General features: G+C 38.5%; 2 protein-coding genes across 2 annotated transcripts; one reads left to right on the top strand and one right to left on the bottom strand.

The window, feature by feature from the left end:
- Window positions 1-567: 567 nt before the first annotated feature.
- Window positions 568-24,744, top strand: capn5a (calpain 5a). Its single transcript, XM_026370918.1, has 13 exons — window positions 568-757; window positions 5,338-5,497; window positions 9,182-9,313; window positions 16,617-16,825; window positions 17,740-17,932; window positions 18,025-18,218; window positions 20,157-20,234; window positions 20,409-20,604; window positions 20,892-21,014; window positions 21,443-21,639; window positions 22,121-22,242; window positions 23,730-23,866; window positions 24,031-24,744. Exons 2-13 carry the CDS (start codon window positions 5,342-5,344, stop codon window positions 24,205-24,207), a joined length of 1,914 nt encoding a protein of 637 aa, XP_026226703.1. The 5' UTR covers window positions 568-757; window positions 5,338-5,341; the 3' UTR covers window positions 24,208-24,744.
- Window positions 11,706-16,608, bottom strand: ompa (olfactory marker protein a). Its single transcript, XM_026371137.1, has 2 exons — window positions 14,883-16,608; window positions 11,706-12,835 (listed from the first exon to the last, which is right to left on the bottom strand). The coding sequence occupies exons 1-2, from the start codon at window positions 14,949-14,951 to the stop codon at window positions 12,404-12,406; spliced, it is 501 nt and encodes a 166-aa protein (XP_026226922.1). The 5' UTR covers window positions 14,952-16,608; the 3' UTR covers window positions 11,706-12,403.
- Window positions 24,745-26,403: the final 1,659 nt, after the last annotated feature.

The following is a 26,403-nucleotide window of genomic DNA, read 5'->3' as shown; positions in this document are numbered from 1 at the left end:
CTTCCACTTGTCATAAAATGTTGCAGATGTTTCTAATGGGTCTCTTCTGTTCTGTTTCCTCTACACTTTGTTTGGAGGGTTTTTAATACGCTGACGTCTGAGAACTGTGTTGCACATTGAGCAGAACATATGAGACCTCTGTGTATAAATGGTTGTATTTTATATTCAAATACAACCAAACAGGAGTTGACGATCATCAAACAACCACCTGCTGCTTCATTTAGCAGCAAGATAACTGGTCAAATACTAATCACTAGTGTCTGAACAGAACATTTCAGCCCTGAGAGGTTCTACTGCTTCACAAATGTTCAACATGTGGATCTAATTTGGAAAACACATGAACAAGAACATATGAACGGTATTAAACTTCCCTATATTAAAACAGAGGCTGTAGTTTTTCAGGGAGAAGCAGAGAGAGATTTTAATACATTTTATATGTGTACTGCCCAAACTAGAAATGTAGAAAGCAGGTTTAAGAAATAGTGTTTCAGGTTTGTTTTGTCAGTCAATATAAATAGTTTAGGAGTTCGATGATTGCAGTTTGTCCGAGCCGTACTTAAAGGCATCCTTTGATTAGGTCCGTGAAGGCTCCACGGAGCAGCAGCTCCTCCTGTCTGTGTTTTAAAAGTGAAATAAGTGAAGTCGAGCGGAAAAGCTCCGGACATTAGCGACCTGACAACACGGGGAGGGAGGTAAAAACACCGGAGACCTCCGGGAGAAGAGGGAGAGAGCACCGTTAAGTTAAACCTCGAAACAGGTAACGTGAAGTCTAATTAACGCGAACGTCTCCGGGGAAATGTTACTGCTAATCGTTCATCGTCTGTTTTATTACTTTAATTAATTTCACCGCGGGACTGTTCATGTTTAGAGACAAACTGCGCTTTAACTCTGAAAAAATGCACTTAGAAACGATTTGATCAACTTTGTTTGGGAATGTTTGCATTACCGTTAGCTAGTTAACGTTAGCCTTACAAGCCGTTAGAGAGAGTTAGCACATGATAGCAGTGTTGTAACGTGGACGTTAATTCAGAATGTCGCTTTTTGTTCACAGTTTCGTTTCAGTCTCTTCCAAACAAACACAAATTCTGCAAAACTTATTTTTCAAGCTAGTTTGAGTAAACAAAGACACTTCCGCTAACCTCCTTCAAAATAAAACATGTAGCTGTATGTGTTGTGCAGGCAGTGAGGGGAACAAAACGAACAAAACGACAGTAAAAACCACAAAAAAGAAACAGATCGACCACAAAGAGACTTAAAATGGTTGTTTTTGTAGCAGGTTTTATTATTTTCAACCCTAACTGTAGTTGGATGACTGCGGAGCTTGTCCCAGCGCACCCAGATAATCTATTCAAATGTTTTCTGTGGCCAACAGTTCAGAACTGTCTCATGTTTGGAGTTCTTGTTTGACAGATGACTAAATAGGTTCTACATCTAAATAATTCTACTCACTGTCTAATCAGTTAAAGTAAAATAAAAAATAAGCCCATTATCACCCATCACACTACATAGGAATGTGGTGTCTACAAGGAGCAGTAAGACATATATATATATATATAATGATGATTAACAATAAAACATTAGAAATCTCTAATATTTTATTATTTAATTTACTGATTTAAACCATTTTTGGGGTCATATAAACATTTTGATTCCTGTTCTCTTTTTGACAGAGAACACCTTTATTTTGAAGGTAATTTCCGTTGTGATTGTTTTTACTAACTTCAGGTGGCTTCACACAGCTGGAAAACACTTCAAGATCTTTGAAACATGAAAATGAAAATATGTCTTGAAGTTAATTTTAGCAAAGAGAGTCAAGTAAACTGTTTGCTAAAGCTGCACTGGGGCACACCATAATATAACACAACATAATTTAAAATGACAAATGGAGTTAAATTGATCTTTTAACATCTGTATTGGTTTGTTGTTGTTGTTGTTGTTCAGTTGTCACATATCCGGGAGGTTGGTCTGTTGGTGCCCACATGAAACCACACCCTTGTGTCGCTCGTCTTCATATGTTCTCCCCCATTTGGGGTTCTGTAAAGGCTCAGCTTAACTGTAAATGAAAAATGAGCTGTGTGGGACATTTAACAACTCAGAATAACAGCTCATGAAAGAAAAAGGGAGTTGTCACACAGACAGGTGCTGCAGACAGCATTTGATGAGAGTGGACCCAGGTGAACAGGTGTACTGAAGCGGTGTTCCAACAATGAATGAATTTTCAATAGAAAGGACAAAATCATTTTAGGAATTAGTGACCATTTTGTGACCATTGTATGTTTCAACACTCATGTTATGCTTTTTTATTCTCTGTGTGTCTCTAATAGAATAATGATGCGTCTTGTTTGTTCTAGTACAGAGTAAATCTTTTAAGTGTAGATAAGGCTGGAGCAGCATCAAATGAAGTGAGTGAGATTATTATTATTTTTTATCATTATCTGTGTTCATGTCTGTTGGCAACTCCTCTTCTTCAAAAGGGAGATGATGTGAATGTGAGATGACTTGTGGTTTGAAACTTGAGTGTGCAGTACAGTGGCTTTGAGAGCTCAGCACATTGCCCCTTAAGAAAACTCATGCAAATTGAGAAAACAGATGCAAATAACTGCTTTTGTTGTACACAGATGCAACATTAAGAAAAAAATATTGCAAATGTGCAAAACAGGTATATAATAAAGAAAAGGCAGTGTAGTATTAACATGTGTCCATCACTTGTTATCCACTATGGAAACATATCATTGTCCTCTGTATTTGCAGTATGGTTTTAGTTTCAGGTTGTGTTTTGTGTATTTCTTCTTAATGATACATCTGCTGTGAAACTTGATTCATAATTTTCCTAATTTACTTGTGTTTTGTCTATTTACTTGTGTTTTCTTGTTGCAGTATGCTGACCTTTCAGGGCCACTTGTGTACTGTGTATAATGAGCATGAACTGAAAATTATTTTTAGTTGAATTGTTAGTTATAGCCTCACAAACTAATCAATGAAGACATAAACAGAAAGTAATTGGCAGCTGATTAAAGTTTATATATGTTTTCCATTTGGTGGTTACAACTTTTCGCAGATTGTCTCTTTTCTTTGTTATACAGTATTTAATTGAAAACTAAATAAACAGAATTTTCAGAATGTTCAGAACACCAAATATTTACTATAGAGTCAGTTATAATAATTAAAGCAGAAAAAGTATGAATTATTATTGGCTAATCGATAATCTAACTGATTCATCGAGTTATCGTTGCAGCTTTTGATAAAATAAAATGACATTAAACTTGAATGTTCTTCAGTTACTTGGAACAGAGTTCAGGGTTTGAGCTAGCTGATCAGAGCCACATAACAGCATCCTCTGTGAAACAGAAACATAATATACAAGACAATCAAGACAGAAAAATAGTTTCTCTCCAAATATGCTGTAAATTAACTGAAAAATTATTTTTTGCCCCGCCAGATAAAAATGGCAGCCCTGCCCTTTAATTACCCGTTGTAATTTTCAATTGTAATACTGGAGCCATGGTGATGATGCCTTTGTGTAATTATCATGCTTAACTCTAACTGAAATTTAGATTTATTGACACTGACAGAAAACTCAGTTTCTCATGTTAGAGTTGATCAACTCACAGTTCAGAGTTAAGTGGAACAAACATTGTCCTCACAGAGATGCATACACACTCTGAAGTGAGGACACTTTGACATGTACAGCATACACACACAAACCACTTCCTCTTTCTGCCATTGTGTCATTTTATTTGTCAGACAGTAAACCGCTGTTAAGGCTTCAGTCATCTGATCAGGCACTTAATGCTGCTCCTAGCGTGCACACACACACACACACACACACACACACACACACACACACACACACACACACACACACACACACACACACACACACACACACACACAGTGTCGTGCAACTTTCATCATGTGTTTGCTTTGGTGGTGACCTGCAGTCAAACATGACCGTCCCAGTTTCTGTTTGTCATCCCGTCACATGGCTGTTCAGAGAGTTTGTTTTGGCTGTATTAGAAAGAATCAAATGTGATTTAAAGAGAAGGATATCCTTGTTACTGTTCTCTTTCTGCACCAGAGCTTTTTTTTCAGCTTTTTAAATAGTAAACCGTGTTCTAGTCCTAGTTCTTCATTTCTATATTTGAATTGTATGTAGTATCTGTAAAGAGTAGGGGGCTATTGAAAAGATGGTTACATGTCGTTGTTTTTGTTTTTCCGCTGTATTTTCAGTCTGGTGACACATGTGAAAAGTCTAATTTTTAATACTTTATAACTGTAAGTAAAAAACAGATATCTAAAATCAAGACCAAAACTGCAGTATAAATATCCTCAGTCTTGTGTCATGGTTGTTAAATTCTCCTGCGCATTAATACATTAAATTAATAAAGTAGCTATACTTATTTTGTCTGCTACACAAAGGCAGTGTTTATGAGGAGAGGGATGTCAGGTGGAAAGACTGAGATAAAGCCCAAGTAGTACTACTAATATCTTATATTTAATATATGAAATCAAAATTAAAACTCCAATATCCAATAACCAAATATCTTAGTATCCAAATATGTTGGCCCAGCTGTAGCCTTTAGTGGCCAGACTAATATCTAGTGATGCTGTAAATTCATTTGTTGAACTTTTAATTAAACTCATAATTAAAAGGGCAGGTGGTTGAGCAGGTGAAGACCTCCACATCCCTGGCTGTGGAAGAGCACAGAAGTGTGCATAGTGGCTGTGTGCACAGGAAGACCCAGCATCTCTCTGCTGAGGGAAGAGTTTTAATGTTAGAAGAGATGCTGACTACCTTAACTCATTGTGGCAGTCCTCCTCCTCATCTTCTGTTAAAAACAAATCAAAACCTTGAAACCACAGGTGGCACTCAGTCCTCACTCAGATCTTTCCACTTAGTTAAAACAACCATCATCAGACAGGACCGTTCACGACGCCTCCATAACTCTTTTCAACTCCTCCCATCAGACCACCGTTATAAAAACCCTCAGACCAGACAAATATTTTCAGAAAATAATTTCTCCTAACTAGCATTAGCATGATGAACTACCTTTGAAGGAAGTCATCATCAAACATGTACATATTTGTGCTCCTTACATGTATTCAGATATTAGCTTCAATAATCTTGAAGAACAGCTGCCTCTTCCTGTTTTGTGTTATAAAGCCGTGCAGAATAATAAGCAGTTGTTCCACAACTGCTGGGTTAAGGGTATTACCAGAATAGATTGTATATTGCTTTTTGTAAATTGATGACAATGTATTGAGGAGTTGACTGTTTTTATTTCAGCACAGTACGATGCGTTAGGAACTCTATAACTGATTATCTGTCTGTTTTAGGGGGATGGTGGTTCCATACGAGGGCCAGTCATTCTCTACACTGCGGAGGCAGTGCCAGCAGAATGGGCATCTGTTTGAAGATCCTCTGTTCCCTGCAGTCGACCAGTCTTTGTTCTACCAAAACAACCGTATTGGCCGAGTCACCTGGAAAAGACCTAAGGTGAGACCACATAAATTGTTTGTTTTATCAAATGCTTAGATTTTCCTTGTCTAAAATCTAATAATTTTACACATGAAAAATTGTGTTCTGCCTTTTAGGTAGTTTTGGATAGTTGGTGATTTGATTCAAAAGTGTAGAGACCACCACCCTGTTTACCCAATTAAACAAACGATAACAACAGACAAACCTGATGAAGTGGAAATAGACTGAGCTATGACTGATATTGAGAGAAAGAGGCAAGAAACAGACAGGAGGCAGAAACTAGGAAAGTGGGCTGGAGGTTTCGAGACAAAGGAGAGCATGCATGTACAGAGAGGAGTGGTTAAATCGACTGAATGGGGAGAAGAATTTATGGAATTTACCCCACTGAGGTCTTATTCTAACAGTGTGTCTAAGTGTGTGGATACATACTGTGTTTGCTCTTAAAGCACATATGTGAGCAAATATTTGGAAGGCAGAAAAACACTTTGAGGTGTTGGTAGTTGATGAGCAAAGACAGTTTGAATTTGTGTAGATTTTGTAATTTATCAATCTGGCCTCAGAGACTGCCACTGAAATACATTGCCCGTCCAAAAAAATCACTCTGGAACAGGGTAAATCTGGACTCATCAGACCACATGACCTCCCTTCCATTGGACAGTTCTTAACCCAGTTTTAGTAGTTTCATCATCTCCTCAGATGTTTTCTTTGTTTGATTCATGTCAATAATTTGATCCTTCTGGAAGAGATTAACATCTTTTCCACGACCACAGGATGTGTCTTCAGAAGTGGTTGTTTAACAAATGCATCAATTAGAGTTAAATAACTTAACAGGATCAGACTTTGGAAGTTCAGATACATTTTACTTCACAAAAAACTAAATATGAAATGTCATGTTAAAGTGTCTGTCCTAAAATAATCTCTGTATCCAAACTGTTTATTTCCTCAAATAGTTTGGCTCATCTCTTCCTTTTAAAAGACACTGAACAGATGAGCACAAACTGTTTCTACCAAATCCAAACTAGTTCACTCTAGAACTTAAAATGAAAACACAAGTGCGTCAGTTAGCAGATAATGTAGTTGGAGCAGCTTTTTGAGGAAATTTGACTGTCGCTGTTGTAGACATGACTCATAAATCTGCACGTGCGGCAGTTTAGGAACACAACAGCTTTCATGAACATGTCACTAAGAACTATCAACAAAAAATACTCCACTTGACTAAAAACATTATTTTTACATAATTTAATCTAATTATTTATTTTTTAAATAATTTGTACTAGGGATGAAACAACCTATCAACATAATCAATTATGTCAATTATGTAAGTACCGGTACATTGATTTATGTTGAATATGTCAGTGTTTACACTGATCCTACGGCAGTGAAAGTATTACAGTATTCATTTCACAGATTTTGAGGTTTACTACTGCAGATTACTACTACTATTATTATTACCATTGCTTGGAATTGTAACATGTCAGGTTGTATCTGACTCTGTTACATTAATACTAAACCATTACATAACACGTTTCAATCTCTATATTGAACCATATTGTTTTTAGGAATGTGTTTTTGCTCAACAACAGTAACCACTACTGCTGTTTTGGTTGAGGTTTAGGCAATGGGGAAATACGATGCCCATAATGGAATTGTTGCTTAATAGCCTTTCAGCTTCTATCTGCTGCTGTTTACACATTATACACTGTAAAACATGCGCACACAGATTGAAAACACTGAAAAACATTATTGAGCCACAAAATAATGTTTTATTTATTTTACACATTCATACCTGAGAGTATAAATAAAGTATACAAAATACTATTTATACTTTATAATAAAACTAAAATTTTGCCTAAAAACTTTGGTGCGTTTCCTTTTCTGACCAGTTTACTTAGGCAGGAGACAGTGACACCAACTGAGCCTTTTTGTAGAACAAGAATTTGAGTGAGACCAAAGTTTGGTCTTTTGTCTTGCAGTCAGCTTTTTTGATTAATCACTGCCCAAATCTGACCCAGAATGCATTTTCCAGTCAAAAATTGTCCGTGTGATTTGTTGGTCTATTTTGAGATATAAGGCTACAGCTTTAGCTACATGGAGCTTTTCCCCTTTTTTAGAGCGGAGCGGCCTGCTGTCGGCGAGTGGACCAGTCAAAAAGGTCCGTGAGCAGGGAGCAGGAATTCACAACCTCTAATACAGACCAGCACAGTAAAGACATAGGAGTTAAAGATATTATTCAATCTTACAAACTGTTTATGCTGGATAAGGGAGACATCCTGAATTCTTCCAGGAACCACTGGACACTGTCTGTGGCATTACCGCAGTGCCGTTTGATTTATAAACAACATACTGTAGCTCTGTTCTTGTTTTAAATGTGATCTTTGCACTGTGTGTAACTCATTGTCATGTCTCTATGGCAAAACAGTGTGGCTCTTAATGGCATTTATTGAATAAATAAAACTTTAAACAATTAGGATAATTTACTAGTCCTCTTCCAGGACTCAATACATACAGAATAAGCAAACACTCCGTTCAGTAATATGCTTTTACTGTCAATTATTGATGATCTAAGCTGCTAAATAATTAAAAAGGAAACTTCAAGCACTTTAGTTGATCCATATTACCGATTTGTTCTCGGGAGTGGACAAAGAAGAAGCATTTGTGTAGTTTCATCCTAAACAAGGACCGCAAGTATTTGGATTAATAAGCTCATGGTATACAAGGTGCTTCAGATTAAGGAATCTACAGCTGTTAATTCAATGTCTCAGATACATATTAGAAGTATAGAAGTAACAGATTGTTAACATTACCTACATGAATTATTATTTTAGTGTTGTAGATACTGTATGTGTGTTTGTGTTAGTATTTTTAAGGATGAGGGGAAGAAAATGACCGTGTAAAGGGAACGCAGGCTAGGTCCACCCTCAGAGGATTATTTCAGAAATGACACAAACCGGATCAGTGCTAGTACAACAATGATATTATCCATAAGTCTGTGTTCGTCTCATTGACTGTGGCTTTTTTCTTTCTGGCTTAAAGCTAGTGTTTAGTACTGTATCTGTTTGTGCAAATGTTTAAATATAAAGCTTATTCAAAAGCTGGTTAGTGTAACTTAGCACAAACACTGGAGACTGAGAAAACATCTCACCTGGCACTTTCAAAGGTAAGAGAATCCACCTAAACATGTACAAATACCTTGATAATAAGTGTACATGTAAGTCACATACGCCAGTTACTTGGAGGACTGGTTGGGTGTGTGCCACTGGTTTATCCCAGCCCTGTTATTTGGCTGCTGTCCTGTCAGGCTGTGCCTCTCATACCCTCTGTGGTTTGTTTTACTTTGAGGATTAAGCAGTGATTTCTATTTAGTCAGTGTTCTTACTCTGTATTTACCTCAGGATGGTTGACTAAGTGCTTTGGCTTACGCCCTGCTTCATATTTATCCACATCCTTCATGTCAGTAGGATGTGGCTTAGATTGGCCACCTTGTGACATTGATGGTCACTGATCAAAGACTGAACACTGAATAGAAATACAGTAGAAAAAGACTAAATAATGGACTGAGTGATGTAATTCAACAGCCTGTTGATCTGACTAAAATATTAGGTGAATTAATTTAATTAATTTAAACTGTCATTTTGTCAGTTCAATAGTCATTTTTTAAATCATTTGAAATGATTGCCACTGCATCCACTTTTGTCTTTCTAGGAATTATGCAGTGACCCTCAACTGTTTGTGGATGGCATTAGTGCCCATGACCTGCACCAAGGCCATCTGGGAAACTGCTGGTTTGTAGCTGCCTGTTCCGGTCTAGCCTCCAGAGAGTCACTATGGCAGAAGGTGAGACAAAGACACAAAAACTCTCCATGACTCTTTTGTTGCATATGTGCAGTTGATTTCGTAATCTCCACTTCTTTAAAGAAACCAGTTTTTCCACAGGTTCTTTACAACACATAATATTGACGTTCTACTCCATCACATGACCACAAAATCAGTTTTGTCACTGCTGGATTGTAACTGGCTGTAAATATTTCCATGTGAGGGTGTGGTAAATGGTAAAAGGTTTACATTAGCATCCATTACACTCCCAAGCTTACAACACTGAGCTACAAAGCTCATGGACCCTCAAATGTGGCTAACTGGGCATTGAACTACCAACCTTTTGATAACCTGCTCTCCTGGCTGTGACTCAGCCAGCTGCATGCAAAGTGTGTGTGTATTAGTGATGGGTGTGGATGTGTGAGCAAGTATATGCTTGTCAGGTTTTACTGGGTGTGTGTTTATTTGAGATTAGTGAGACACCTCTCGTAGTCCAAGTAGTTTCTGACTGTAGACTAACGCTGCCAGAGATCATTTTCTAGATTTTTGTGGTGAATTTGGTTCAATGCGTTTGCCAAATACAACAAATTAATTAAATGAAAATGTGTCATGAACACTGGTGCATACGTGTGTGTGTGTGTGTGTGTGTGTGTGTGTGTGTGTGTGTGTGTGTGTGTGTTGCAGTGTAGGTCATCAGGGGTTTATTAGGAATATCATTAAAATATGTATGAATGAATGAATAATTCTAATGTCGCTGATGGGTAATGCTTGAAATAATTTACTAAACAGTTTCACTACAATCTACAGGAATTTGCTCAGATCTGAGAAAAGGACTCAAGTTAGAACCTACAGGAGATAAAACGGTTCATCCATAAAGTGGCACCCATAACTTTGATTAACAGTCTGCTGTTATTCAGCGATGACACAGCTACATGTGTGAATGGAGTTTCTCTCCAGGAAAATGATTAAACCCCATCTAAATTATGTCAGCCTTCAACGGTAAAACCACTGGTCCTCATCTGTACACTTGTGCATGATTTTTCATCTTTCTTCTTTCCATTTAGGATGTCTCAGTTCTTGTTTGGGCTTATTTTCATGCTGAATCAGAATCAATTTGTGAGTGAACAGATGCCGCCTGATGGGATTATGTAATAAATAAGAATGGAAACAGCTAAATTGCACAGTATTCTATATCATTAATCAGTCCACCTTAACTTAAATGACCAATAAAATATAACTAGAACTAATATCTCTTTTTAAACCACAAATATAATAAATGAGTGAACTTTTGTTGTACGTCTCTGGCTTTTGAGTGAGGTCTTCTGAGTGAAAAATGCAGACTACTGCCACCTGCTGGTAGAGAATTATTTCAAAGTGCCAGTATTTCGATCCAGACTAAGGTGATGTGAGGCAACACAACACTTGGTCTAAGTCACCTCTAGTTCTTTGATGCCAGCTTAGTTTGTCTCTGCCCCCAAAGTTTGCTAAACGTTTTTGTCCTAACCTTTGGAGTAATTGACAGGGTCGTGCGGGACCTGAGTTTTCATGCTGGTTCACAGACTGGAAACTCTTCTCATACTTCATGTATTGGTCAAAAACTAATTTAAAGGCTACTTATCTTTTAAAATTTAATTTGTGATAAATAGCCAAACAACACTGTTCTAAATAAACATGTGCTGTTTAATGCCAAATATAGTCCATAGGACATTTCTTATTTATTTTTATGTACAGTACAACTATTTAGACCGAACAGGTTCCATAGTGATCCTTTCTGCCTTCAAGGCCACAAGGCAGTTACTGTATATGAACGATTACAACAAGATAATGGGTTGCTGGGGTCGTGTGTGTGTGTGTGTGTGTGTGTGTGTGTGTGTGTGTGTGTGTGTGTGTGTGTGTGTGTGTGTGTGTGTGTGTTGAATTTCCTCTGTGTTTTCTACCCTTGCTTACCTCATTCCTCCTGCCTGGTCTCGGAGGTCCTCTACAGCTCTCAGTTTTCCATCAGCTGAAGGTAACTAAAGCCCATTTCAGGCATTGCCTCAGTGGAAAGCAACCAGTTGTCTTGACACCTACCAGTGGTCCAAAAACAAACGCTTCATGTGAGCCTCTAGTGTAATTAAGAAAAACTGCACAGGCTGACGACAGTTATGACAGCTTTTTGTCACTTAGAGACCATTTGACAGGGTAAAAAAGTCACATGCAGAAAATGTGTGGAAGAGATTAAAAAAAATGTATTTCTTAACATTAGAATGCTTAATTAATTTTGACTTAATTGATGGCTCTGCTAATTAGCAACTCCACTGCAGAAGTGGAATGTCTTCAACAGGCTGGCAGGAGATTCTGTGGAGCGGTGGACGTCTTTTCATGGTTGTGGAAAACAGAACTGCTTTTTCTGTTTTGTTTTCCGGCTTTCTCTCTTTCTAGTCTAGTCCCTCATCCCCACTTTCCACTGCCCAGTATCCCCAATAAAGATCAGCACCAGTGAGAACACAGACAGTTTTCAGTCAATATTTAATAGATGTCACTCTATTGATCTTAGTTTTGTGTCAGGCCAACAGTCATGCAGAGTGAATATTTGATATTTGTTTAAGATGCAAACTACAAAAAACACAGTTATTACATATTATCACAATAACTGATCAACTGATCAGGTGAAAGAAGTAGAAGAAATTTCATACCTTTTGCATTCAAAAGTGGATACGAATTCTAACATTACAGGTAGTACCTGTAAACATCTCTATAAAATAAAGCTCACATTTCAGTATTATTATTTTTTAATCTTTTAAATCGCAACAGAAAACATATAAGCATATGAGAGGATTTGTTCCGTGTTGTGGGGTGATGTTCAAAATTGTAGAATGAATGGCAGTAAATTTAATAAGTCAGGTAGACAAAAAGGTAGAAATACACATTTTTTTACTTCCTAATAAAGCAGTGAGACGCTGAGATAAGAGAATGAGTTTGGGAGGGAACATTTTTAAGGTGTTTCGTTGCTTGAAAAGGAGATGAACAAGGTTTTTCTGCTTCTGTTTTTATTTTAAGTCAAAGACGGATCATAATTTAATGATGCTTTTACAGTATTCTAACACATTTCTACTGCCAAAGAGGGAAAAGTCACTTCTCTGGTGTGAACTCCACCGAGCAGCTGAGATTCGCAGCCCCTGCTCCATCTTTGAAAGCAAACAGGAAGTACATAACCTTCCTGACCTTGGCCAGCTCAGCAATCCTTTCTCCGAACTCCTGCATGTCGGCCTCCAGGCATTTGAGCGGTGAATCCTCAGGGTCGTTGGTGTTACGCCAAAATGTTCCGATCGGTTCCAGTAGCTGACGTGTCATCAGGTTGGTGAGATCAGGGGTCCAGTGCTGGGAAATACCAGTGACGGTGACGCGACCATGGCCAGTAAGGGAGAAGTACCAGCGGGAGAAGTTCAGGTCCTGGTTCTCGAAGTCCAGTCGATACACGGCCTCATGAGGAAGAAGCAGACGCTCACCATCCTGGCGCTTCTGCCCTGACCGCTGCAAAGATGACACACGGCGTTGCATCATCTGCAGAGGAAATATAAGAATATAGGAAGAAATGGATAAAATGACATCAAGGACTGCTGTGCTCTGGTTCTTCAACTTCTGTTTGCTCCTGCTTTTTCCACTTGTGACATTTTGTTGCAAACATTATTATCAAACGTTATGAGGCTTGATGTCCTCTGTTCAGCTCTGTGTGTGTGTGTGTGTGTGTGTGTGTGTGTGTGTGTGTGTGTGTGTGTGTGTGTGTGTGTGTGTGTGTGTGTGTGTGTGTGTGTGTGTGTGTGTGTGTGTGTGTGTGTGTGTGTGTGTGTGTGTGTGTGTGTGTGTGTGTGTGAGTGAGTGAGTGTGTGTGAGTCAAATCCTTACGTAAACATCAACCAGAACTATGAGAACAGGAAAAAACACATTAGAAAACCAAACCAGGATGGACGATCTTTGCCCTAAAGTTTTACCTCTGAGAACCTTTAGCTTACAGGTCAGTGCGTTTCTATATTTCACTACGAGACACATTTTATTTGGGGCTTTACCAACCAAACATGGCCTCTAGCAAAATACAGTTTATTAACACTTGTGGACCCATTTAGGACCGGTGTTTCTGTGATCTATTTTTGCCAATTCCAATACAGCTGGAGATGGCACAGAATACACTACACTACATTGGTGTAGAAGCCCAGTTTGAAAGAACAGAATACAGCTGTTTGCTTTGTCAGGCTCATAAGTAATGGAACAAAGTTTTCTTTGATTTAGTCCTCTGTACCACCGCATTGAATTGGAAATGATCAAACTTAGGATTTTCAGCTTTAATTTAAGTGGTTTGACAATAGTGTAGCATAACCATTAAGGAAATGCAGCCACTTTTTGGTGCCTTATAAATAATGGAACAAACTAGCATAAGTACAAACCTAAAGAATGCCTTGGATGGAAATACTTTGCAGTCTCATTGACTCCTTGAGGTTTGAAATTCATGGATATGGCTAAATGCTCATTGGAGATGTTTTGCCAAGCCTTTACTGCAGCTGACTTTAGCTGCTGGTTGATTGTCGGTGTCTCGTCATCAATAACCACTAGTGACCCAGTTCCATTGGCAGCCATACATGCCCATGTATTAACACTGGCTCCGTTATGTTTGACGTGTGGTATGTGATCATGCGCTGTTCATTTTTTCTCCATATTTTTGTCCTCCCATCATTCTTGTACAAATTAATCTTGTTTTCATAAATCCAGATAATCTTATTCCAGAGCTTTTCTCTTGAGCATTACCAGTGTTTGGCACCTTGTTGTGAAGCCTCTGTATTTATATTCATGAAGATGTCTCTTGACTGTAGATATTGACAATCACACACCTACCCAAGAATGTTTCAAACTGTTGTACAGTTTTTTTTTTTTTGCACAATTTTATGTCTATGGTGGATTTTCTTCAGCCTAATTATGGCCACCTTTATTCACCAGTCATGGAGTAATGAGGAGACAGGCCATAGCTAACCAGGCAACCTGTTTGTTTGAATTTTTTCCATTATTGATAAGCACATAAAGGTGTGTGTGTGTGTGTGTGTGTGTGTGTGTGTGTGTGTGTGTGTGTGTGTGAGAGACTTACTTGCTCACATATTGACTGTTTAATTTCAAATTAAATGTGATGGTGTACAGAGGACCAATTATCAAAATTAATTAACAATTTTCCGTATATTAATTATCAGAGTAGCAGCTATGTAGTCATGGAGCTCAGTAAAGGCAGCTGCTTATTTTCTAATACTATAAAATTTCACAGCATCTCCCCCAAACTCTCAAACTTTTCTTCAGACCAGGAGAATCCAAAGCACTCACCTGTCGTGGCTGAATCACCATTATTTTTTTGCCACATGATCTGAGCAGTCTACACACATTGATTGTTCCACAAAAATCACTTCAGGAAAAAAATTAAATTTGATCACCAACCAAAACTCCAATTAGTTTAATTCTTTTTCTGATATATTTTCTTTGATGTAAAAACCATAATGATATCCACATGTGCTGTGATAAGAGATTTTGAGGTCACTGTCATGCAGCAGTGGTTATTTTAAAGTGAGAAACTCACCTCTGTCAGTGCAGTGTCTTCTTTAAATTCCAGCACTATGGCGTTGGAGGGAGCATCGGCCGTGTCCATGTCTGGATTCAAGGTTATAATCCTGGGTTAGAGAGAGGAACAGCTCTGGGTGGATGCTGTGACAGAGAGAGCTGTGGAACAGTTTCTGATTTCACCTCCCTTCTCTCTCTCTTTTCTCTAATAGGCTTGTACCTTCTCTTTCTGCCCTCCCCTTTCCAACTGTTTCCATCACACTCACCCCGAGGGTAGTTTAGTTAGGACACATTGATCAGCAACACAAAAACTGAAGGGGGACACTAGGAGATACAACCCTGCTGCTTGTTTCAATTGCTCAAAAGCTGATTTGTTCTATTTCTGCACCATACTACATAAATACATACTGTATACTCTGTTTCTTAATGTGTTAATTATATAAACTTCAAATGAGCATCACATTCATGAATGGATTCTCAACACTTGAACAATATTTGTCTGATTTATATTTTTTTATTTAAACTCAAAACAAACCCTGTTGCATCTCTGTCTGCACCAGGATAATTTAGTGTGGATGACCATGAATCTATGATTGAATGATTTAAAATGCCCTAAATATCAATGAAATCAAATAACTAAGCTGTTGTAAAGTCTTTAAGCAGGTGGGTGATGTGTGAGGGTGCTAGGCAACAGGAGGTGCTGATGACGTACAAGTGGGAACTCTGGGAGTTTCCTGACGGCTTCTGGGAGCTCGGCTGGTCTTGGTTCAATGGATCAGTTATTTATTTATATCACTCACTTCTGAGTTTTTCACAGTGTGTCTGTGTGTGCACCAGTGGTAATATGTTGTCAGTAGGGATCTTGGAGCCCAGGATGTGGGTGGATGAGATTCCCTTGTTGAATACATACTGAAATCTCAGTTGGTCATGTTAATTATAGATACTGAAGGTTAATTAAAGTGAAATGAGTTGAAAACTTAATGTTATTCTACTTTTTAGTAGGTTGAGTGAGCCCAGATGGACCTGATAATGTCACTGGTGATTATTAGTTCTGGTGAATTTTGTTAGTTTTTACTATAGTTAGTTTCTCAACTGGACACGTTTTGCTTTGATATAAGATTATTATCCAGAGATGTTATTAATCAGAATTAAAACTGATTAAATAAACAGATCTTAAATCTTAAATGGAAAGTAAAAACAAAATGGTGATTGATTGTAGCTTTTATTGACATAGTTTTGAAACTCTTCATCAAGTTCTTCCAGATTTTGTCATCTGAAAAAGTTGCCCTTAAATGTGCAGTGTGTTAAAATGTGATGGCTCTATAAGAGAAATAGCATATATTATTCATAATTATGATTTCATTTTTGAGTAATCACTTAAAAATAAGGATTTTTGTGTTTTCTTTAGCTTAGAATGAGCCTTTTATATCTGCATAGGAAGTGGGTCCCTTCTAACACAGGTGATACATTAAGATTTGTATCAGATTCAAACTTACATGTCATGGGCTCTGCAGATAGTGTTGGTTGTGCACTATGCGAGTATGAAATACAGTAATTATTTGCAGTGTAGGGCCCAGATCTCTTTGATCTATGCAGTTCAATTCAAATTTTATTTGTAACATAGACACCCATGTGTTGTTTTAGCTACTTATAGAAGCACTGGAGAATCAGATGCTGCATACTGTATTTATATTTGAAATAAAACCTGAGCTTTCACAGGATGAGAACTGTGTGTTCTTTCTGTTGCTCCCAGGTGATTCCTGACTGGAAGGACCAGGAGTGGAATAAAGATAAACCAGAGTCCTATGCTGGGATCTTCCACTTCCGGTTCTGGCGGTTCGGTGAGTGGGTGGATGTTGTGATTGACGACCGGCTGCCCACCGTTAATGGAGAGCTGGTGTACTGCCACTCCAATGACCGCAATGAGTTCTGGAGCGCGCTGGTGGAGAAGGCCTATGCTAAGTAAGCACTTCCACGATCTGTGTCTCCATGTGTGTTTGTGTGCTCACAGGTCAGTGTCAGTGGCTTTGGACTGATACTGTTCAGGCCGAGTGAGTATTGTCACAGTCCAACAGGTTTACAGCTTATGTTCAGTTTGTCCGAAATCATACATTGACTGTCTTGGAGAAGAGAAGTAACTGAATTCAGAAGTGTGCATGGATTTAGGCTGCTGACTGTGAATTTGTGTTCTCAATAGTGTTTTGTTTTATTTTATAATAATTTTAACTTGTATGATTGGAACTTAGTTGACAATGTTCACATCAACAGTCATAATTATCCATTTTTTTGTACAAATAATTTTACCATTTGCACCATAAATTATAATGATCAAAAAGCATATGCAGCATAAAAACACTGAAGGATCAGATTCAATAACAATTAAATTTTATCAAGACAAGTCCGAGTCAAATACCCAGGAATCCACAATAGAAATATTGAGTTGAGTATAGCTGTGTCGTTAGTGACACTTAAGACAAAGATTGAAAAATTGTCATTAAAAGACGAGCATACTTTTCACATTGATACATACAGCATCATTTCATTTTGTATCCCCTGCAAATACATTAACAATGAAGCTAATAATTGATTAAAAAGTAAAATCAAATTAAATGCTTGAGTTTGAAGAAGATGCAGAGGACAGGGCATCTCAGAGAGAAAAAAATCCTTGTAACATTTGTTAATTTTGAAAAGTATTAATTATATTGTGCCATATTAATGCTTTTAATACTGTGTCATTGAACACCTATTTTCAAATTTATAGTTAGCTGCAGTCATCTTTTTAAATGAGGGTAGAGATACAGGAAATAACCAGCCTTAATTAAATCTGTTAAATGTCTTTATGTAAACTCTAAGGATAGCTTGTGTGTGTTTCCAAGGATGTTTGGATGCTATGAGGCCCTGGATGGTGGCAACACAGCTGACGCTCTTGTGGATTTCACTGGTGGTGTATCGGAACCGCTGGACCTGATGGAGAACGGGTTGAAAGAGGATGAAGAAAAACGCAATGAACTTTTCGAGAGGGTCCTGAAAGTCCACAACAGAGGAGGCCTCATTAGCTGCTCGATCCGGGTGAGAATAGGAGAAGCACAAACTTACCACGACTGAGTGATTGAATGATTTAATGTGAAATTTATGCACCGACTTAACCTGTGCTGTTCCAGGCAACCAGTGCAGCAGACATGGAGGCTAAGCTGGACTGTGGCTTGGTGAAGGGTCATGCCTACGCAGTGACAGATGTCCGCCGAGTGAGGCTGGGTCACGGCCTGCTGGCCTATTTAAAATCAGACAAACTGACCATGATCCGCATGAGGAACCCCTGGGGAGAGAGAGAGTGGAACGGGCCCTGGAGTGACAGGTGAGGAAGAGGAAGGCTGGAGAAAAAGAAGATTAATGCTTGTTAAATGTCGGCATCAGACTACTACCTGTAGAGCAGCATTAGTCAGTCAGATGTGACTTCACTCAAATCCATAGTTTGGAATGACTCCTGAATTCTCCTGTAGATACAAAACTAAATGGACCAGTATAATATAAAAAGCCCTTAATATAAAAACCTGCTAAAGTTCCAGTGTGGTGGCTTTATCAGCAAAATGTACTGAAACTATCATTTACATTTACATTTACATTTACATTTAGTCATTTAGCAGACGCTTTTATCCAAAGCGACTTACAAGTGAGGAACAAGGCAAGCAAACAAAATCTAAGTCAAGAAGAAACAACATCAAAGCAAAGTGCTATCAAAAAAGTGTTACTGTTTCAAGAGATGTTAGAAAGAAAGGGTAGAATTTCTTTTTTTTTTTTTTTTTTTTTTTTTTTTTTTAAGTGCAAAGGAAGATGCGGAAGAGTTCTGTTTTCAGCAGTTTTTTAAAGATTGCAAGTGAGGTGGCTGAGCGTGCAGAGATAGGCAGCTCATTCCACCATCTTGGGATCACTGAGCTGAACAGTTTTCCTTGTTGTCGACTGTGTGGTGCTGGTACCACCAGACGACGTTCCCTGGTTGAGCGCAGTGGACGGGAGGGGATGTAGACCTGAACATTTGAATTGAGATAAGATGGAGCTGTGGAGTTCACCACTCTGTAGGCAAGAGACAGAGCTTTGAACCTGATCCTTGCAGCCACAGGAAGCCAGTGCAAAGATCTGAAGAGCGGTGTGACATGAGACCTTCTAGGTTGATTGAAAATGAGGCGTGCTGCCGCATTTTGGATCATCTGGAGGGGTTTGGTCGTGGATGCCGGTAAACCCATCAGTAGTGCATTGCAGTAATCCAGGCGAGATAAGATCAACGCCTGTACAATGAGTTGGGTCGTGTATTCCGTCAGATAGGGTCTGATCTTTCTGATATTGTGGAGGGCATATCTACACGACCTAGCGACTGTGGCGATGTGATCTGTGAAGGTCAGCTGGTCATCAATGATGACCCCCAGGTTTCTGGCTGACTTAGTAGGGGATATCACCGCAGATCCAATGTTAAGTGTGTATCCAGCATTTTTCAGTTGCACTTTATATACATTATAAAATATGTCTGAAAGATAGAATTAAGCAATTCAGTTTTTTACTGACATTGAAGCAATTACTTTTGTAATCTTCAACAATGTGATGTGTTTTATAAAAAACAATATTTACATAAAAAAAAAGATTATGTCCAATTTGTAAAATCTTAAAATTCCTTTCCACTTACACTTTTTCCTTTCCTGTCGGGGAGGTTCTCAGTCCTCCAGATAACTTCACCTGGAGGACTGAGAACCTCCCCGATATATGTGTACAGTTATATTCTGTAAGGTCTCAAACCTTAAACTGTCTTGAGATCTCATCTTGAGATGACTTTTGTTGTGATTTGTCTCTATATAAATAAAACTGAATTAGACTGAACTGTAATGCAATTAATAACTAGTGTCAAATATTGTAGTGCAGTAAAAAATTTATTTAATCTAAAATATAGTAGGAATATAAAGTAGTAGAAAATAAGTACGTAAATAGTAAGATCCCATAATTTAAACATATAGTCTGAGACGACTGGACTACAAACTGTTTCTGACTTTGCACAGTTTTGAAAGAAATTAACATGTTTGAAGTTGGTTTGTTGTTTGTTTGTTATATATATGATTAGTTTTGATACATATATTTCACATCTGACATTATTTTGATTAAACACAGAAATTCTTTGATGTGAATAATTGCTTGGCTCCCTTGTTTTGTACATAAAAACTTAAAAAATGCTTGAAAATCTTAATCACTCAGTAATTTTACTGATGGACATACAGATGAAGGCTACTGATCTGATTCTGCCTATTTGCAGCTCTGAGGAGTGGAAGAAGGTCAGTAAGAGTGAGAGGGAGAAGATTGGTGTCACTGTGCAAGATGATGGAGAGTTCTGGTGAGTATTGGTGCAAAGCTGCCTCCTGTTGGCTGATATGTGTTCCCTGCATGTGGTGCTTGTTCCTTAAGAGTTTTAACTGAATTAAAAATTTGTGATCTTCGTTTTCTTTGACTCCTCCTTATCTAATATCTTGTGATTTTATCAGGAATAAACTTATCTGCCTTCCCACAGGATGACATTTGATGACTTTCTCACTCACTTCACGGACCTCATCCTGTGTCGTCTCATCAACACATCCTACCTGAGTGTCCATAAAACCTGGGAGGAGGCTGTGTTGCGGGGCTCCTGGTGCCGCCATGACGACCCACTTCTCAACCGAGCCGGGGGTTGCTCCAACAACAAACAGACTTTCCTCCAGAATCCACAGGTTTTATATCGTACTATGTAAATCCCATGAGACGATTCATCACATTTTGAAAGGCAAAAAACAAAAAGACATGTTAACAAACATATTTACGGACCTAAATACATATGAGTATTAAAATAATCCCAACGTACCACAGGTAACATCAGCAGCTTACCCACACAATCCCAATCCTAGACCACACACGCATCATCTCTGATATACTGATTAACTCTACTACTAAACAACTACTGTTGTAGAACAACAAATAAACTCAACCTGCATGTGTGTTCTTTTTCTCTGCGTTGTAGTACGTGTTTGATGTGAAGAAGCCGGAGGACGAGGTCCTGATCTGTCTGCAGCAGAAAGACCGCAGAGCCAGACTGAGAGAGGGACGGGGAGAAAACCTGGCTATTGGCTTCGACATACATAAAGTTAGTCCAGGAACAGCAGTCCGAGTCTGGGGCCCAGAGTTGTAAAAATGATGCTAAGAAGAGTCTAAAATACCAATAAGACACATTTATCAAGCTAATTACAGAAAACATGTAAAAGTTGAGCTGATCCTGTATCTGCCACATGTACAAATCTTAAGTCTTCTGTAGAATCACCAACAACAATTAACAGGGGCAGTTAACACCAGTCTAATATATGTTTACGGTGTATAAATTGTAGATGACATAATGGGAAATTGGCTGAAGTGGAAACAGTTCTGCTGTGAGGCTTGTTCTCTTTTGATCATTGATTTATGTTTACTCTTGGATTAGTTTGATAAATACAGTCCCACCCATCTGCAGGTTGGAGATAAATGATACTGTGTCCTGGAAACAAAGGGAGTTAAACCTGCTGTTGTCTCTCTCTTCAGGTGGAGTTAAACAGGATCTACCGTATGCATATTGCTCAGCAGAAGGTTGGTGGCAGCATCTACATCAACTCAAGGTCTGTGTTTGTGCGCATTGACCTGAAAGAAGGGCGGTACGTCATCATACCCACAACCTTTGACCCCGGCCTGGAGGGAGACTTCCTGCTGCGTGTCTTCACAGATGTGTCCTCTGACTGCAAGTAGGGACACATTTTAGTCTTAGTTTGTTGGACACCAGCAGTATCGGATATTGAAATTAAATTAAATTGTGAAAGTGAAATTTTAAATAGAAAACAGAAAATTCTTGTATCCCAAACCAACGCTCTACCACTGAGCCACCAGCCCCCCCAAATTAAAAGCTTAAATATAAAATCTTAAAATGAAAACTGGTATACAGTTGTTTCCATTTGATGGTGAACCATCAGGATATGGATAAAAGTTCAAACCACAGGTGTAGTTTACACCACAGTATCTGAGGATGTAACCCTGGGGTTTAAGTTTGAACGAGACATGTTTAAAAACTTAAATCACAGCAATTCTAAAGATGAGCAGCCTTTTTTTTTTAAAACTAAAAATAATGAAAACTTCTGATACACAAAGAAAAACTGGACTGAATATATACACGGACACAAGAACAGATGCAACTATCCCTTTCCATCGCTCTCTTTGTCTCTGCTGCAGGGAGCTGATTCTACATGAGCCTCCACAGACCTGCTGGTCTGGATTGTGTGGTTATCCCTCTCTTGTCACTCAGGTCCACATAATGGAAGCTCGCGGACTCGCAGGACAGGACTCTGATGGAGGTAGAGTTAAGTTTTACTTTAAGAGTCCTTAACAATGACTCAGAGACTTTATAGGATATTTAAACAAATAAAACTCTCCTGCTGTCGCCAGTGTTGTTTTCCTTTCAGTAGGTGGCAGCAGCAGCTTTGTAATGTCGTTGCTCTAATTTCCTGCATTGTTGCCTGTTACATCAGTCGTGGAGACAGACCTACTGTCTTTGCTGTGTTTGGTGTTATTTAAATACTTGGAACTTTAATTAGCAACTTCTCTGATCAGTTTGCATGAAAATACCATTATTAAGTCTAGTTTGAACATTTCAATACAAATATGAAGGTATACAGTTACTCTTAGGCCCCTGAGCCAGTACCCTGTCAGTAATCCATCCATGGGTCCAGGTCATGTCAATTCTGTAGTTGTTTTACCAAAAATCCTTTGGACTAAATACTTCTGTTACTGGCAAAACTGAAATTGTAAGTTGTTGCCTTTATTGTTTGTATTCTGTTATTCTAGAAATGATATGAATGTGGAAAAAAATGTAATATCTCTATTTATAAGATCTTAAAAATGATTACCTTTAATTTTGTGAATAAAGTAGAAACACAGTAACTATCACATTAATTAAGTTTTTAAAGTGCTAGACCTGTTGTACAGTGGCAAGAAAATGTAGTGTATGTGAACCCTTTCATGGTTTTCTGTATTACTTTGTCATAAAATGTGACCTTATCTTCATCTAAGTCAAGAGTATTAACAAATATGATGAGCCTAAAATAATGACATATTAAGTAATTATTGAGAACAACTATAATAACTTCACAGTGCTAGAGCTTCCTGTAGCTGTGGATCAGATCTGCACATCGTTAAGGAGGAATTTTAGCCCATTCTTCCTGCAAAACTACTTTAGCTCTGTCATCATTTAGACGTCTCTTGTGTGTGACTCTCTTCAAATTGTTGCATACCATCTCTATGGGGTAGAGGTCTGGGCTCTGTCTTGGCCACTCTCTACAGAGTTTCAGCTGACGTACAGACATTCTTACATTATCCTGAAGAAAATTTTGATACATTGGATAATTAATCTTCCCCTCAACCACAGCAAGTTGTCCAGGTCCTGGAGCAGCAAAGCAGGCCCAAATCATGATGTTTCCTCCACCATACTTTACCGCTGGGATGATGTTTTCATGATAAAATGAACTTTTTATGCCAGATGTAGTGCTGTGTGTTCTTTCCAAATAGTTTTATACAGTTTCATCAGTCCACAAAACATTTTGCCAATAATGCTGCGAAGTGTCAATGTGCTGTTTGACAAACGTCAGGCGTGCGGCAATGTTCCTGTCCTGCCAAAGACATGGTTGTTCTCAATAACATGAAATTATCAGAATGTTTTAGTGTTATTACTTCAGGCACATCATATTTGTTAATACTCTTGACTTAGATGACATTTTATTCTCTTGCCACTTTTTATCCAGAAACTAAATTATCTGTTTTCAACCTGGTGTATTTGTGTCTCCAGTGTCGGACCCCTACGTGATCATTAGTTGTGAAGGAGAGAAAGTTCGCTCCTCGATCCACAAAAACACATGCAGCCCCGTCTTCGACACTAAGGGACTCTTCTACAGGAAGAGAGCCAACCGGCCAGTCAGCATCGAGGTGTGTGTGTGTGTGTGTGTGTGTGTGTGTGTGTGTGTGTGTGTGTGTGTGTGTGTGTGTGTGTGTGTGTGTGTGTGTGTGTGTGTGTGTGTGTGCCCCGTAAGTTCTGTGAATGTAGATTTGAATTCTGAAAGTTGTGTATTTGTGACTCTCGTGTATCTCAGATCTACAACCACAACGTGTTGAAAGACTCCTTCCTGGGTCAGGTGACGTTACCGGCTGAACAAGGTCATTTCCAGCAGACGCTCCACCTAAGGGACAAAGGCAATCGCAGCAACAGCGACCTGCCTGGGAACGTCACCGTCGCCATCCTGACAAGCTCAGTACTCACCAACATCTAAGACTGAACATTAAACTGTCCCTTCAGGTTAATTTGACAGTTTACCAAATTAAGAGTTTACCACAGAATTTTACAGACAGCTGTGTTTGATAAATATTCAGCACGAGCTCGGAGTTTTTTTTGGACTAACTTAACATTGTTGAAGACGGAAGGGGGTCTGAAATCTCAACTACAAGAGACCTGATTCTGTTTCACTTCATTGTTATTAATATGTGTTTGCATGATTTACAGCATCTTTACTGGGTGTATCTGACTATCCCCCAAAAATGTAATTAGTTGTCTTATTACAGATTGTTTACAGTTTGTTAGGTTATTTTATTTTTCTGTAATTGGGTCTAGTGTCATGTCTTTTAGCAAATACTAAGAGTATTTTTTTATTCTAGTATTTAATCTGCTTTATTCTATTTTACTCTGTTGTTCTTGTCTGTGTCTTTTGTACTGAAAGAAGCTATAAATAAAATGAACTACAAATAAACTTGTCACATCTAAACAAAGTGAAATGGTCACTGATGCCGCTATACCTTTAGTATCCTCTAAAGCTGGTGTGAAAGTGCATTATTTGGTGGAAGAAAACTACTTTTCCAGGTTATCAAAACACCCCTGAAGCCTGACATGGTCCTGTGGATTGAGGAGGTGAAGAGGTTTATCCTGATCAATCTGTGGGAATTGATGCGAAGAGAGGAAGGTTGGAAGATGGGCAGCAACTGACCATCACTGCCGACCTGCAAACTAGACGATGTTGTGGTTTATGATTTAACATTTACATATACCTGATAGTAGTAGATTTAACATATGTTACTGTTGTTGGACTGTTGTACCGGTATCTCTCTTTAGGCCTGAACAGAAGTGACATTAACTGCCACTGATAACATATCTGGGGTGGTTCCGATCACATTTCTTATAGTGAACTAACACTTTAATTGTAGCTAATACACAATTCTTTCCTATTTCAGTGTTTTTAATTATTTTTCAACTGCCCCCTTTTCTGAGCATGTGCCCTCTGCCGGCCCCCATTTGAAATTTTGCACTTGGCCTTTAAGTCAGGTAGCTGATTTATTTTGTTAATCATGGTTATTGTTTAAACGCATTTAAACATTTTATGGTGCACTTAGATTAGTCTGGCTTCACAATTTCTATTTATTAGTGTCTCCTGCTCTTCCTTGATTTTAACCCTTAAAGTCGTGTATGCGTGTGGTGCAGTCTTCTATGTCTAATTACGACCTCCTCTGTGTTGTACCTCATCACCCCCCACTGGCTCTCTCTCTCTGTAACAGGGATCAGTGAATGGGCAGCTTTCCGTGTCACTGTTAATACCAACAGGAAAGAAGGAGACCGAGAGGGAGGGAGAGAAGGAGGAGGGAGTCATTCACTTCTTACACCTCTGTAGACGTTCAGATGAAAGAGAGAGCAGAGACAGAAAACAACAGAAGAAGGAAATGTAGTCATCCCTGAGAATTCAGCTCTGTAGATCAGGAGAGAGAGTGATATCTGCCAAGACAGAAGAAGGAACAGAGAGTCACTGACGAGACAGAAGTTTGGAGATCTACATGAACAGGTGACAATGTGTGAGGTACAAGGAAAGGATAAAAGTGAAGCTGTCCTTCATTTTCTTCCAGCTCCTTCTACTGTGGGATTAACAGATTTCTTTACACCTCCTGAAGTCAGGACTCAAGTGTCTCATTCATGTCCTGTTCTTCATCACGTCATCCAGCAGGCAGGACGTCTGCAAGAGAGAAACGGGACGAGAAGAGCTGAGGTCACAGAAAAAGTAAGAACGGTCAGTAGGTTTATACATTACCTCCTCATTGTGTGTGTGTTGTAAAGGGTGCTGATGTGTGTTTAATTCATAACTTGCTAAAAATGGGTTCAAATGTAAACATTGATGTTAGTAGTTCTATTATTGTGACAGGTATTTTCAATCATGCAAACACCTGTTTTGTGATTAAACCCATTTACCTGTGGATTTGTTGACTGGATATGACTTGCTTTTATGTGGGTATCATATTCCACTGTGTTAATAATGAATGAATCAGCTGCTCCTGGTTTGTGACCATTAGTACCTTTGTACCTGTGTTATAATATAGGGAAGATTGGTTTCTGAGTGAAAGTTGGTAAATTTAGAAGTAAAAATTACTTGTTTCTACTCAGAATTTTATTTATTTTCCTCAAACATTTAAAAATTTGAGAAACAGTTTGA

This window comes from Anabas testudineus, chromosome 13 (assembly GCF_900324465.2).
Source record: "Anabas testudineus chromosome 13, fAnaTes1.2, whole genome shotgun sequence".
Lineage (NCBI taxonomy): Eukaryota > Metazoa > Chordata > Actinopteri > Anabantiformes > Anabantidae > Anabas > Anabas testudineus.
This window is presented reverse-complemented; position numbering and strand designations above follow the sequence as displayed.

What these genes read in the sequence shown, in the direction of transcription:
- ompa (XM_026371137.1), bottom strand. Translation starts at nt 14,951, where the DNA reads ATGGACACGGCCGATGCTCCCTCCAACGCCATAGTGCTGGAATTTAAA. An exon ending in AAGACACTGCACTGACAGAG is followed by an intron (nt 12,836 to 14,882) that starts GTGAGTTTCTCA and finishes TTTCCTCTGCAG; the next exon opens with ATGATGCAACGCCGTGTGTC.
- capn5a (XM_026370918.1), top strand. Translation starts at nt 5,342, where the DNA reads ATGGTGGTTCCATACGAGGGCCAGTCATTCTCTACACTGCGGAGGCAG. An exon ending in TCATTAGCTGCTCGATCCGG is followed by an intron (nt 17,933 to 18,024) that starts GTGAGAATAGGA and finishes GTGCTGTTCCAG; the next exon opens with GCAACCAGTGCAGCAGACAT. An exon ending in AACGGGCCCTGGAGTGACAG is followed by an intron (nt 18,219 to 20,156) that starts GTGAGGAAGAGG and finishes GCCTATTTGCAG; the next exon opens with CTCTGAGGAGTGGAAGAAGG.